Source organism: Paroedura picta, chromosome 9 (genome assembly GCF_049243985.1).
Source record: "Paroedura picta isolate Pp20150507F chromosome 9, Ppicta_v3.0, whole genome shotgun sequence".
NCBI lineage: Eukaryota > Metazoa > Chordata > Lepidosauria > Squamata > Gekkonidae > Paroedura > Paroedura picta.
The window spans coordinates 1913392-1929116 of NC_135377.1; the positions used below are offsets into that span (position 1 = coordinate 1913392).

At 50.5% G+C, this 15725-nt stretch overlaps 1 protein-coding gene across 1 annotated transcript in view; it reads right to left on the reverse strand.

Moving 5' to 3' along the window:
- Positions 1 to 15725, reverse strand: part of ZC3H3 (zinc finger CCCH-type containing 3) — a 210023-nt gene that overhangs the window by 105423 nt on the left and 88875 nt on the right. The window contains exon 4 of the mRNA XM_077351316.1: positions 10450 to 10606. Coding sequence (XP_077207431.1) covers positions 10450 to 10606 — 157 coding nt within the window. The remainder of the gene's footprint in view (positions 1 to 10449; positions 10607 to 15725) is intronic.

Sequence of the window (15725 nt, forward strand, 5' to 3'; positions counted from 1 at the left end):
TGGCACGGCTGGCATGGCCACATCCCTGAACTGATAACAGCACCAGAAGTAGGTCTTGTGGGTGACAGAATCCGCAGTGGAAAATTATGGCAGGGGAGAATTGGGGGTTGTGTGTGAACATTCTTAAATCCTGTTTTGTCCCAGGAATTTACAGCCAAGTATAAATGGGTGTGGTTTGGGTACCCGCAGCTGCCAGCCATATTCCTTAAGTTTTGGGGGCACATTTGACTGATGTTTCTTACGGGGAAGTTGGAAGCGGAGGGGCGGGTTGGGGGAGAAGGAACAAGGGGGAAATCTTGCATTCCCTCCACCCCCGGCTCCTGACAACAGAACCTCCTATCGGCCAGGACCCAGGGCAACGGAGTTTCAAACCTCTTCCTATCAATTAGGGCAGGGGTCGTCAACCTGTGGTCCTCCAGATGTCCATGGACTACAATTCCCATGAGCCCCTGCCAGCAAATGCTGGCAGGGGCTCATGGGAATTGTAGTCCATGGGCATCTGGAGGACCACAGGTTGACTACCCCTGAATTAGGGCATTAGTTTTGGGAGGGCAACCAAGTTGGTCTGCAGTAGAAGAGCACTTCCAAGAATCCTGCTCTGCTGCCTACAAAGATACGGATCTTGGAAAACAGGTTAAGCAACGGGCACGGTTTTGGGACTATATGAAAAAACACTATCCAGGCTTTGCGAAGATTTAAAACAGATTCTAAGTATAATGTTATGTCACAGATCTAGGCTTTACTATTTCATTTGTTAGGGTTAGGAGAGAAGTCTTTAATATATATTTGTCTTTATTTGTTAGATTAGTGAATTTATGAATTAGTAATGGGTATGGATATATTGTTTGATATCACAATAAAATATTTGAAAAGCAAAAAAATAAAAAAGAATCTCGGTCTCTTTTTCAGCAGAGACAAGAAGTGAACGGAGAGGTTCGGGGGGGGGGCACCCAACGTCCATCAGCTGCCACCTGTTTGAAACAGAGGCCATTACGAGCTACAGCATCTCTGCCAGTGCCCAAAGCAGCATGCAAGCCCCTCTGCACCATGGATCACGTATAGGGCTGCAAGCTCCAGGCTGGGAAAGGCCTGGAGATTTGGGGGTGGAGCCAGAGGAGGTTGGGCCTTGGGGAGGGAGGGACTTCACTGCAATATAATGCCCAAGAAACCATCTTGGGGACTGATCTCTGTCCCCTGGAGACCAGCTGAAGTCCCAAGAGATCTCCAGCCACCACCTGGAGGTGGCAGTAAACAAGAGAAGACCCGTCAGATGCTGGACGTGAATCAAGAACGGAGCAGCTGTTGGCCAGATATGACACCTCTCAGGCTCTTCTTCTTTCTGAGAAACCACCGCCCAAATGAGTCTGGAAGAATATCTCTTCCAGTTTGGTGTAGCCGCTTTGAGATTCCTTCGGGTAGAGAAAAGTGGCATATAAGAGCCAACTCTTCTCTTCTTCTCACAGAGCAAATCTTTCAAAGCCCTCTCAGCCTCCCCTCCCTCACAGGGTGTCTGTTGTGGGGAGAGGAAAGGGAAGGCAAATGTAAGCCCCTTTGAGAATGTAAGCCCCTTTCAGGTAGAGAAAAGCTGCATATAAGGACCAACTCTTCTTCTCCTTCTTTCTTGGTGGCTCCAAAATTCTGAAAAAACAATATTAACAATGACCTTGGTTTTCTATCCATGAAACATTAAATAATAAAGTGGGGGGGGGAGAGCTATTGGAATCACCAATCCATTGAATACTTCAATCCATTGAATACTATATCATGATTTATTTGATAAAGTATATCATTATTTATTTGAGTTGGAAGGTACCTCCTAGGTCATCTAGTCCAACCCCCTACACCTCGTTTTGGCCATGGCTTCTGAGAATAAAGAAGAACATGAGAGGTTTCGTAGCCAGACGCCAGCTTCTTCCTTCTTCCTTCGGGTCCACCTGGATGTTAGCTACCCAAACCCATTCCCCCGTCTGGCCAGAGCAGCCCCATACCCGTGGCCATTCGGGTGATGGCAAAATCAAGACATGAGCCAGGGGGAGAGGGGGAGCTCTGGCAAGCAGCACTGACAGGTCCACAGCACCCACAGGTCCACAGCACCCATTTCTGGATCAAGATGCAGGCGCCACATTCAACTACATGGAAGACAAGCAGCCAGATGTCGGCTTCCCGAGGAAAAAGAGGCGCATTGTGGAGTGTCTTTCATTCCAGTGGGAGGGAGAAGGACGCACCGAGCATTTGAGAGATTAATCCTCGGCTTTGCCAAAAAAGCTGCTCTGCTTTTCGCGGGGGGGGGGGAGGTCCCCCTCCACAACTAGGGAACAGAAAAATGGATTATGTTAGGCCGGGTGTCAGGACTTCTCAGAAACAATATGGGGCTGTACGTCTCACTCCATCCTCATTAAAAAGATTAAAAAGTACTCCCTATAGAAAAGTACACATTTTTAAAAACGAGGGCCACTGTTTTCTTCTTGTCTGTAACGTCTCCAATCCCAGGAGATAAATTTCACTTTAATGAGATGTCATTTTCAGAGAATGGGTTTTACATCCCTTCAAAAATCATATTCTTATTCCTAAACTTTATAAAAGCACGTCAAGATTATTCGAACAGCAGTTCTCCATGGACAAATATATATATGTATGTATGTATTTTTTAAAAAAAATTACAAACCCGCTAACCATGAAAATGAGTAATTTCTGCAGAATCCATGACACGGCCGTTTCTTAAAAATATGATGGAAAAGGCTTTCCAAGTTTATCTGCTTAAGCACAAGGTTTCTGTTTACTTTTCACTTTCTTATCGAACAATTTTGTAGAGAAAAAGGGGCAACTGACAGGAACTTTTAAAGACATTAGTCACATTTCAATGCTTTGCCAGATTAAGACTTCGGAGTTGGGCAAAGGAACGCACACCCCGGTCAGAAGACACACACACACACACACACACACACACACACAGATGTTGCTGTGCAGTCCGAACTGCAGGAGGCCAAACACGAGAAGATGTTCAGCCACCGGGCAAGTAAAGCCGGGAGGGGCAGTGGGTGCTGTCCGTCCCAAAAGGGCCAAAACGGGGCTCTACAGAGTCCTCCCAGTGACGTCACCAAAGGCAGGCACTCTCCTGCGCCCCCCACCCTCCCTGATAACTGGAGCATTTGCCGCGGCTGCCCTGGTGAAATATAGATCGCCACGTCTTGGTGATGCATTGCATGCTGCAATCAGGCCCTCTCAGCACTTCCTGGAGAGCTGGCACCCCAAGATCCAGCCCCGCTGCTCATAAATCCCATTGTGATTTAAGAGGCCTAACCCCTTCGCACCGCTCAGCCTCTGAGCCACACTGCCAGACTCCGCCCCCCCCCGTCCCCCCCTTTAGCAAAGCAGCCCAAGCACTGACCGTTAACATGTGGCTAATTTCAGCACGGGCCTGTAGGGGGGCAAGAGGGAAGCCCAGGCTCCTTCGCTGCCTTGCCACAGTGCCGGGAGAGAAGCCGCACACTTTGTTCAGCAAAGAGCCCAGACAGAGGCCCTTTGCACCCCAGAGCATCCTGGTGCCCCAATGCCTGGGCCCCTGCTCTGAGAGACTCACGCAAGAGAAGCACGGAGCAACCGACCTTCCTGGGAAGCAGAGACACGCACAGAACTGCCGAGCTTCCTTACAAGACCCGGGACGGACCAGGAATTCCCTGAGAGACTGCAGGGGCCGTGTCCGAACTCTCTCGCACCTGAGGGAGCACCTGGGCCACACCACCCCTTCCTGCCACCAACTCACCCACCCTGGCACTTTGCAGGAGAGATGAGCCTGTTTCACTCGGCTCACTGCTGAAAGGAGAGGAGTCGCCCAGGGCTGACTCCAGGCCAGAGAAAAAAAGGATTAATTTCACCTTTGTCTGTTCGATGTCAAGCTCCTCTGCTTGTGCTTTGGTCTCCTCCCAAATTGCGAGGAATAGAATCATAGAATCACAGAATCATAGAGTTGGAAGGGGCCACACAGGCCATCTAGTCCAACCCCCTGCTCAACGCAGGTTCAGCTCACTTCCTTCCCCTCAAGTGACACATGAAAGCTCCTTCCCTGCCACAACTCACAGAATCACAGAGTAGGAAGGGACCTCCTGGGTCATCTAGTCCAACCCCCTGCACTATGCAGGACACTCACATCCCAATCGCTCATCCACTGTCACATTACACCCCCTTGAACCTTCACAGAATCAGCCTCTCCATCCAGCCTCTGTTTAAAAATGCCCAAAGATGGAGAACCCACCACCTCCCGAGGAAGCCTGTTCCCCTGAGGAATCGCTCTGACTGTCAGGAACTTCTTCCGGATGTTGAGACGGAATTCCTTTTGCATTAATTTCATCGCGTTCCTTCTGGTCCGTCCCTCCGGCACTAAGACCCTCCCTATCCCTTCGTCTTGACCACGATGCAACTGGGCCCCATCCGGCCCTTTCTTCCAGCCCCCGGCACGGCTTCTCTGTATCCCCCTCGTCCTCCCTTTGATTCTCTCTCAATGTAGCCTGTTTCACTTGCAGCCAAAGATTAATGTTTGCCACTGTGCTAAAATATGAAGAGGTGTGCTGCCCTCCTGTGGGATCCCAGGCAGGCAAAGAAACCGCCCTGCACCTCCTCTAAGCCTCGCGCACCATTTGGGTCTTCTCTCCTGCATTCATCCAGCCCCCCATTTCAGCCACCTTCTTTGACTTTGTCACGTATTCCTTGAATGGAGGGGCTGGGGAAATTCTAAATTATCAGCATGATAATGAAAACTATTTCAATAGTTTCAGCCCGCTCAGAATGGGCTTTGCACTAACAAAATATTTAACTTTAATAATGAAGAAGTAAACACGAGCCCCGGCCTAAATGTACACCATATTGCTTTGGCTGCCTTGATAAAAGCACATTGAAACCGGAGGGGGAAAAGGAGAAAAATCAAGCAGCCTCGTTTAGGGACCTTTAATTGCCAGCGTCTAGAGCAGGCGCAGTCAAACTGCGGCCCTCCAGATGTCCGTGGACTACAATTCCCATGAGCCCCTGCCAGCGAACGCATCCTAAGTCCTGCTCCAGCAACAGCTTAGACATGGAAAGCTGTCCAGAGCTCAGTGGAACTGCTGTGTTCAGAGGCAGTCTACCTGTGACTGATGAATGCAGGGAACATGGAGGAGGGGTGCTGCCTTTGCACTTTTTTGCAGTCCACCTTGGGTCTCAGAGAGAAAGGTGGACTACAAAGAACCAAATCCATAAATGGAATAAATTTAGCTTAACCTCTATTACAGCCACACACTCTGGGGTTGGGGGCAGAAGTTGGTCAACAGGAAGAAAAAGGACTTTTAGCAGCAGGAGTGCCAATAAGGCTTCCCTTATGCCAGGTGCCACCAACCCTTTTTAGCCTGCATGCACTTTTCTAATTCTGACCCATCACGGTAGGCACAGCCTCAAAATGGCTGCTGCAGGAGGTGGAGCCAGTCACAAAATGGCTGCCACGGCTTACCTTTAGTCACACAGTGAGGATCCCTGTGTTGCCGTGGCAGCTGTTGTCAAAGAAACATTCTGACCAATCTGCACAGGTCACTCAATCTCCATTGGCCCCCCAGAAGCCTTGCTGGGCAATGCCAGACTGTCTAAAACTGTTGGGTGGGCATCAAGAAAGGTCTCTCTGGAGATCCTGCCTCCTGCCTTCGCAACACACAGCTGGGGCGCAACACCTTTTCTTTGACGGCTTTACAAACTCCTCCTTTCTCAGCTATTGCTGCGTCCAGTTTCTCCACAAAGGTGCAGCCGGCCTCATGCACAGCTTATCCTGAACGACTTGGGGAGGAATCGTGGCCAGTGAAAGAAAGGGTTAATTTCACCTTTGTCCGTTTGATGTCAAGCTCCTCTGCTTGTGCTTTGGTCTCCTCCCAAATTGCGAGGAATAGACTCATAGAATCATAGAGTTGGAAGGGGCCACACAGGCTATCTAGTCCAACCCCCTGCTCTACGCAGGATCAGCCCTAAGCATCTTAATAGCAGCTGCAAGACTGACCTCACCTTCAGCCTGTTTCTCAAAGAGCAACCTGCACAGATGGAACGGGGGAGCTCACAAGCCAAAGATCGGACCACTCAGCCGCCCAACAATTTAGTCCCAATTAGCCGCAAGCGGTAGGGCTGCCCAGGCAGTCGAGAGAAAGCCATGTGCTCCCGGAGACCTCGGGAACCCCAATCCCTGGTGACCCCACCATGAGGCATAAAAGGGGAAAGACGAAGGGGGAGGGGGTGGAACAGAGGGAGGCAACCTCTCCGAAGAGATAAAGAGGGAGGAGGGAGAACGAAGCGCCCGTCGATAAATCTTAACCTCATTGGGGCTCTTATTAAGTAAATTAATTTAAGTTAATTTAACTCGATCATGACTCCCGATCACAGTGATTTAGTGAGGGGGGAAATTGCATTAGGAAAGACCGCGCGCACTAGATAGAAGAACGGAAGAAAATTAGATCCACTTAGCAATGTGAATTAATATGGAAATAGCAGGTGTAAATTTAACCTTATCAAGAGAGTGAAAATTATCTTCATAAATTTGTAGAAATAGCCCCCGAGTCGCTTATAAATCTATTTAAAACAAAAATATTACAAAAGTGCAGTAAAATTAATTTAAAATATACTCCCATCTGTCGCCTCCAGAAAAGTCAGTGGCAGGGCGAAGTTTAATGCAATCTAGCAATAAGGGGAGAAAGCAAGTAATCACCAAGGGATTAGGCACCGCGCAGGGGGAGGGGGAGCGGGGCGGGAACCCGGACTGCTGGGGGCTCTCTGCCGCTGTGCCCCCTCCCCAGGTCTTCAAGCAACTCTCTTATGGGGAAAGGCATCCTCCCCTAGTGATATAATGGCTCAGCCCAAAGAGATTCTCGTACGGAAACAAAAGCTATCCAACAGTGTTCTCCTTGTATGCTCTCACCACTAGGCAAGTCAACTCCTCCTTCCTTCTCCCACCTGGAGTCCATTAAGATATCCCATAAATCTTAAGGAAAGACCGGTGGGGTCTCATTCATCCCTCACAGGCCTCTATCGGTGGGAACTCTTCATGGAAGACAGGCACAAGCACTGCGCTGGGCTGGGCCCACAGCCCGCACTCTTTAAGATGCTTTGGTGCCAATTCATGCAGAAAGTAAGAGGGCACGTCGGCCGTCTCTGCAGCACAGCAAAAAGCATCCTGAGTCCCTCTGAGCCAGCTTGCTGGGAGCGGCAGTGTACAAATCTAACAAACAAACAAGCAAACATCAACATGCTTTGTGTGTTCAAATGGGTCGCCGTGTTGGTCTGAAGTAGCACAATAAAATCAGAGTCCAGGAGCACCTTTAAGACCAACAAAGATTTATTCAAGGCATGAGCTTAGTTTAATTAAATAAATAAATCTTTGTTGGTCTTAAGGGTGCTCCTGGACTCTGATTTTATTATGTTTTGTGTATATGCACATGCATGTGCTGAGAGCCAGCGGAATGACGGTGCAGCCGCCGAATATCTGGAATTCGTTGCAGAGAATGTGGCACGGAAAGGGCATGTGACAGATGCCGCTCTGGCCCTGTGACAGGCAGCCGGTGCAGAGGGGGAGAAAAGCTGGACGGGGTCCACAGCAGCGGTTAAGGCCCCCCCCCCCCCAATCCACACCGGCAGAAGCCACTGAGAGTTCACAGGGCAGCGGCAACAGCAAAAGAGGCAAAATATCGGTGCTTTGACACAGGGAGAGGCAGTTTAGGGCAGAAGCCCCCAACATGTTCTTAGACAGTGAGAGGGGCCAGATGGGCAGTTTTGCCAGCAAGTCTTCTCAGTGGCCGCTGGAAACCTGGTTGCCTTTGCAGTTTTTTGGAAACGCTGCAGCACAGGGAATCTTTGCTGCCCTTCTCAAATTTTTACCACGGAGAAACTCCAGAAGTGGCACGATGGTGCAGAATAGGGCTGGGAAGCAGAGCTGTGGCCACGCCCACCCAGGGCCCCTCCCCTTCCCCCCTCCAGGCCCATCACTGGCCATTTTGGGAGGGGTGGGTGGGTTGACACCCAATATCACCCAATAAATATTTAACAACTTAAATATATATATATATATATATATAAATTACCTAACTCCAAAGACCTTCCAGGGCTGTCAAGAAATTCCAGGACTGAGAAAGCCTGCTCTCGGCCGATTCACACTGGCATGAAGGTAAGACTGGAATGCAAGTGGACCCCCCACCCGTCCCCCGGTCTGTTCTCTGCCAAGAGAGGGGGATAAGGCTTCCAAAACTCCTTTCAAACCTCCAGGGGAAAAGTGCCCTTCTTCACGTCATGTGTGAGTCGGCAAGCAACAGCATACGGGAAAGGGGCTGAAATGACTGGGAGCGCTTTGCCTGGCGGGGCTGGCAAGGGAGGATGGCAGGATGGAGAGCTGGCTCAGTCCGGCCATGAGAGGGGCACAGCAAGAGCCCCCTGGCCGACCCAGGTTCGAATCCCCACTTCTGCCAGAGAAGCTCATGGGGTGGCCTGGGGCCTGTCACACACTCTCAGCCTGGCCTGCCTCAGAGGCTTGTTGTTACTGCGAGAGAACCGAGGAAGGGAGACCAACGTCCTAAAAGCTGCCTTGAGTCCCAGTAGGAACTAATAAATGCAAGTCTCAAAAACAGAACAGCACAAGGGAGGGAGGGAGACAAAAGGGGGGTGGCTCAAGCAGGGGGAGGGGCAGCCTTTTTGGAAAGGTTTTGGCGATCACTTCTGGTCACCCTCAGAGGGATGAAGGTGGCTCCTTTGCATTTGACGCCCCTGCACCAAATTGCACCCAGAGCTGTGTTCTGAGATTCCACATGAGTTCAAAAAGGGAGCCAAGGCCAATAGTGCAAATGTACTTTATCCCGCAGTTTCATTCCCAAACATTCCCCGGGGGTTTGGCCAAGAGGCTGGATCAGGGGAATCTATTCGCCTCGCAGCTTCTGATCTTTTACTCTTTCTCAAAAGAATTCCTGCCAGACTAACAGATCCCCCTGGCCAAGCCTCTGGGCGAAACACATATAAGGGATGTTCAGAAATTTAACCGAGCAGTAAAATATATCGTTCCTGATTTTGCACCATCGGCCTTGGCCCTGCTTTTCATCTCCTGCGACTGGTGTGGCTCTTTCTTGACCTGAAACTCCCCAAGCCAGTCGAGACACGTTTGGGCGTTCAGAGCAGCGCACAATCTGCACGTGACGTCCGCCGGGAGCTGACAGCCAACTCACTTTTACAGCAGGCGTGGCATTCTGTCCGTGCACACGGCATCTTCCCTACCGTGACTTCTGGCAGGGAGCCCCGCTGACTTCATTCTGAAAAGGGGGCTCCTTTGTTTAAGGGCGGCGGGGGCAGGAAAACCATCAGCTGTTTTGGGAAGGGAGGGAGGAGCCCCCAGTTTTAACTTCCTGCAAATAGCAATTGTTTTGACGCTGTCAACTGCTGCAAAACTGCTGGCGACATAAGCTTCCAAATACAGCATCTGGATCTTAATTTTGAAACTGTTTTCAAAATGAAACAAATACTGAATAATCAGCTTTAAAACAGAATATCAGCGTTTTTGCCAAGTAATTTGTGGAACTTTATCCTATTTGACATCAAAGTTCATGCCCCCCCTCTTTGAAGCAAGCTGCCGGATCCTGTTTGTGGAATTTCACAATGCAAATCCTGACTTTTGAGACTCACAATTCCCCGTCCTTTGAGGGGAGCGACTTGTAACCTATCTGAATACATCACCTGGAGCAGTGGTCCCCAATCTTTTTGAGGCTGGGGACCGGCGGGGCAACTGCCCGCCCGTGCATGCCGCGCATGCGTGGCCACACCCACACATGCGCCATGCGCGGCCGAAATCGTTCATGCGCTATTTCGGCCACGCACGGCGCATGTGTGCATGCACGGCCTGGCCCTGATTCCCTCTTCCCCCCCCCGGCAGTAAGAAGCTGCAAGACGGCGCTCTTCTGCCAGGCTTACGGTTGAGGCCGGTTCAGACAGATGGGTCTGCCAACATAATGGGCCTCCCCTGCCAAAAGACACCTCTCACTGGCGACCCCTGAAAGAGGAACAACAAAGAAGGTGCCACCAATTTATTGGTATTTTAAATTGTTTTACATTTGCATGAACTGTAACTGTTCCATGTTGTAAGCTGCCCTGTGACAGGCAGGCCGGATAGGGGCAGGCTATAAATGCCAAAACGAACAAGCGATAGATGTGAAAAATCTGTCCAAAGCATCAGATAAATCTGCAGCATTCAGACTCGAATTAGGAACGCTGGAGTGGGGTGGGAGGGGGAATTAGTCCCGCTTGGAAGTGTCGGGTTAATAATTTGACAAACCCATTTTGGCTTTCCTGGGGTTCAGATCATGGAAAGAGGATTGACGGGGAGTCCCTGCATTTGTGGAACGAAGTTAACCCAAACCCTTCTGCCATCCCCTCGGCAGCCAGAGCGATGATCTCCCTCCTCTCGGAAAAGCTCACCTGGAAGCAGAGAGGCGTCGGGCTTTCCACGCAAGAGCAGGGCTGCCGAGCGATGCTGAGGCTCCCGGGGGAGCAGCCGCCGTCCTCTTCACTATCCTGTAGCGGGTGTTGACCACTTTGCTGGCCGGTGGCCTCGCGAGGCGGAAGAAGCCGGCACCTGCAACACAAGGGGAGGGGGAGCATTGAGCATGGGGCAAAGAACACAAGGGGGACAACCAACAATGGCCCCATACGGAGGCAGGCTTTGGGCTGCCCCATGTTTCAGAGGGGGAAAGGGTCTCGCGTCAGACTGCGGCCAAAAGGAATACGGAGCAACACCCTGTAGGCGCTTAACCAGGACGGGCTCATCATACCCCAGGAGATCACCACTAGACCTTCCATGTGTCCCTAGGCACCAATGAGGATCTTAAGGCCTTCCTCTGTCTGCTCTCTCACCACTGAAGGCGGCCCGATCATAGAATCATAGACTCATAAGCCATATAGTTGGAAGTGGACATAGAGGCCACCTAGTCCCACCCCCTGCTCAGTACAGGATCAGCCTGAAGCATCCAGGAGAAGAATCTGCCCAGCCTCTGCCTGAAGATCACCTCCTTAGGCAGCCCATTCCACTCCTGAACAGCTCAGACTGTGAATTTCGCCCCCTTATTCTTAGGTGGTACCGATCTCCACGTAGTTTAAATCCATTACTGTGGGTCCTCTCCTCTGCTGCCAACAGGAACCTCTCCCTGCCCTCCTCCAAGTGACACCCTTTCAACGACTTCAAGAAAGCCCTCCTGTCCCCTCTCAGCCTCCTCTTCTCCCAAATCCCTCAGCCTTTCCTCACAGGGCTTGGTCCCCCGGGTCTGGACCAACCTTGTGACTCTCCAGTGCTACTGAGTCGTCTGTCCTTCCCCCACCCAACCACTGATGCTCCCAGCCATACAGACCACACCGTACAGTCATTCTAGGAGCTGTAACTCAGCAGCAGAACGTCTGTTTGGTGAGCAGAAGGTCCCCGGTTCAATCCCTGGCGGCATCTCCACCTGAAAAGACCAGGCAGGAGGGGATGTGAAAGACCTCAGCCTGAAACCAGGAGAACCACTGCTGATATGAGCAGACAGTCCTGACCTTGACGGGCTGACATGTTGATTGAGGAGAAGACAGTGTCATGTGTTCTTGTCCGGGATTGGGCATGTGGATGGAGCAAGTGTCTGTGAACATGGGCAGGGGGAGGAGGAACAAACGTGTGTGCAGTTAGAGGAGAGGCAAGGGTAAAAGAAGGAAGCGAGACCCCTGTGCCTCCCCCCCCCTTGGATCACTTTAGGGGGTTTTCTTCCTCCCTGGCAGGACCTCGTGTAGTGTGGCTCCTTTTGCTCAAGATCCCTCTGGGCGCATTTGGCTGCTGTGCTCCATTCCTCGCCTGCTTGCACACTGCAGGTGGACTGCAGGACGATCAGCAGAAGGCCGGCCAGATCCTGGATGCTTGAGGCTGATCCTGCACTGAGCAGGGGGTGGGACTAGATGGCCTCTACGGACCCTTCCCACTCAGATTCGATGAGATGCTCTCTGTTCTCCTGGGAATGGAAACGGTGGCCTTCCGGACTCTCGGGTTGTGTACCCTCGGGTTGTGTATTTGGGGGGGGGGCATTCTTAGCCTCCCCCTTGAATATCACAGGTCCTTCCTTCCCACTGAAGCTGCGGGTCTCTTTGGACAGATTTTGAACTCATTTGGAAAGAACACCTTTTATCTGCAACATCTACACTCCCCCAACAGATTTATGTATTTAATCATTTTTTACTTTCACAATTTTTTGCAACGTGATATACACACCGCACTCGTCCTCCCGAACCCTCAACGCAATTAACAGCTACGCGTTGGATTCTGTTTCTTCCTCTTCTCGGTAGCCAGCATTTTCTTTTTTTCCTGCGGCTTTAAGGAATGCATCTAATTGCCTGACTTTTATAACATACAGCTATAACTGCCCAGATAATTAAAGCTGACACGACATGCTGAGACCAAGTCTGTGGGTTTTATAACTGATTTGAAGAGATGACTCTTCCCTCTCCCGGGAATCTTCTAATTAAAATTATTGCAAGGTGGGAAGTAGGAAAGGAGAAGGCCCATATTTTTGTCCGTTCCCCCCCCCCCCATTTACCTTTGGGAAGGCGGCCTCAATATCCCCTGCTAGCAAAGTTGGACGACTTCTAAGGGCCGTAGATCAGAAATGGACACAATCAAATCTGTCGAGGGGAGTTTTTGGGCCTCTCTACCTTCTCGAGGGCAGGGACTAAATCAGGGGTAGTCAAACTGCGGCCCTCCAGATGTCCATGGACTACAATTCCCAGGAGCCCCTGCCAGCATTCGCTGGCAGGGGCTCCTGGGAATTGTAGTCCATGGACATCTGGAGGGCCGCAGTTTGACTACCCCAGCCCTAAACAGACACACACGGAAAAAAGCTTCACTTAATTCTCTCTTTAGCTGTGGGGCACTGGGCACACACGATTTAAGGAACTCAGAACACAAAGAGCCCTATAAATCCATCCATCCATCCATAATTCAGGCAACCAAAACTCAATATCCAAATCCAGCAAAAATGGTTTCAGAATTACCAGACCCCCTCCCCATCTTTGTCGCCCTCCTCTGGATGCGTCCTGGCTGGCCGACATCCTTCTTAAAACTGCAGGGCCCCAAACTGAACACGGAACCCCAAGTGAGATCTAACCAGAGCAAACACAACACCGTTTCATCACACGATCTGGACACTACTTCTGTGGGTGCATTTGCCTTTTTAGAAGAAGAAGAGTTGGTTCTTAGATGCCGCTTTTCCCTACCCGAAGGAGGCTTAAAGCGGCTTCCAATCACCTTCCCTTCCTCTCCCCACAACAGACATCCTGTGAGTTGGGTGAGGCTGAGAGAGCCCTGAGATTACTGAAGAAGAAGAAGGTTCTTATATGCTGCTTTTCCCTACCCGAAGGAGGCTCAAAGCAGCTTACAGTCCCCTTCCCTTTCCTCTCCCCACAACAGACACCCTGTGGGGTGGGTGAGGCTGAGAGAGCGCTGATATCACTGCCCGGTCAGAACAGTTTTATCAGTGCCGTGGCGAGCCCAAGGTCACCCAGCTGGCTGCATGTGGGGGAGCGCAGAATCGAACCCGGTGTGCCAGATTAGAAGTCCGCACTCCTAACCACTACACCAAACTGGCTCTTAGCGACCGCATCACGCTGCTGACTCAAGTTCGGTGTATGGTCCCCGAGTTCTTTTTTGCAAAATGTCATGCAGCTAATGCTGCTGAACTGGAGAAAAAAATGGAGCTACATGGGACAGATCCCTTCCGCTAACAGTAGCGCTCTCACTGGGAAATGGAGATCTCCTGGGTCATTTCGCATTGCTGGGAGACTCCCCGTGACAGAGAAAAACTCCACCGTTTCTGGAGCAGATTCCTGCCGTCCAACCTGAGCCTCCTTTGGTTGTTCAGGGGATGGAAGAACGGCCTTCTCTTACCACAAGCCTAGCTGGGGTAGCCGGCAAACCTGAGACGAGACATCATCGTAATTCTCAGCCTGCCTTCACAGTAATCCCAAACCCTCCTGGACTGCAGGGGGGTCTCAAAACATTTCCGTAGGTGACTGACTCCAGGCCTTGGGAAACTATTGGCTTAATCAGTCATGCTACGACCTCTCGGCTCCCCTGACAATCCATAACCTGATAAGCACCAAGGAGAGGCCCGGGGATCTGACTTGCCACGGAAAGGACGGAAGGCGGCTAACGGGCGATGAGCAGGCTTTTGCAGCTGAGCAGACCTGCTGCTTAAAGGAGGCAAATAACAGGTCCTGAACGCAATGGCGGTGCTGCCCCTGAAACGATTTTCCATCCGTCGCAGGAATGTGTGTGTTGTGCTTTCCGAAGAGATGTGACGGAGCTCCCGGCATCCTCCCCCCCCCCCCAGCTATGATTGAGTGGATTAAAAACTTAGATATGAGTCTTTATGGGTACTGGCCAGTCTGTCTGCACAGTTGCTGTACCTGCTTGGCTACACATTCTCTGTTATTATATTATATATATATATGCATCCTGAGTGTAACTCTGCCATACAATAAATACATCTCTACCTCCCGTCCCCCTCCCATCAATCCATACAAGCTGCCTCTCATTTTTAGCCACCTCTCTACAGCTTTCAAACTCTCTTCCGACAGAGATTTGCTCAAGTCTGCAGAAACAATCTTGTCTATCTAGACACACCAAAAACTGTATAAGAAAGTATTCAAACAGGCTTTGAGTCGTCAGGGACAGAGCAAATGAGGGTTTCTTCTCCCCCCCCCCCCTGATTTCCAGATGGGACAGAAGTCCAATAAATATTTTATTCTGATATTTAAAACACATGTGTCCAATCTTTCTGTTAAAACATGTTCAAATTCACCTCTGTGATCGCCCCTCTCCCTCCAAGCCCTCTTTTCTTTGTGAGCCTACAGATTTTATTTGATTCCCGTGCAAATCTTAGAACATCACAGACATTTTGATTAAAAGTTCACTTGTTAAAAATAATTTCTTCCCTGCTTTTCGAGTTCTTCAAAAGGGGCTTGTTTTAAAAAGCGTTTACGGCTTTTCTCATGCCACTTCAGCATTATCACCAATACAACCACAAAGCTAAATACGAACTCTGTTTTCAACAATCACTCAAGGCTCTTAGGATTATACTTTCCATTGAAGCGGGCGTCCCAAATTCAGACGGAATCGTAGCACGGATTAATTAGGAGAAACGGAGCAAGGAAGCTTCAGAAATTTCAGACACCTCCACTGGCCGCCAAAGAAAGAGCAACTTACCCTGTCCAACCTGAGCCTTGCAAACTTGAGGAGCTACGATTATTAATATCTTTTGTCCTTGTCGCGAAAGCTCCTTGGGAATGAGATCTGCAAATGCACATGCACCGGGTGCACACTTGTCCCCTGAACCCTCACACCTCAGCCACCCCTCGACACGGCCGGCCGTGCATTCAAGAAGTGCGTGCCCGTTCCATTCCCACAACCGACCAGCTGACGGCCGTAACCTTGCCGAGCGGTTGCCAGTAAGCACTAATAAAAGGCAGAGCTGCTATAAAGTATATTAAAAGACAAAAAGGGGTACATTAAGGTAATGTTTAAGTCTCGTAATTCCCACAAAAGGCAGGAAGTTAGAGCTGTAAGTCTGGGCTTAAAGACCTTCTGTTGCCTCCCCATAAAACACAGGCTGGCTAGGGAGGAAACGGGTATTAATCAACAACCCTCCACGGCTGCGTTTCTCTTCTGCCTCCCCTGTTAA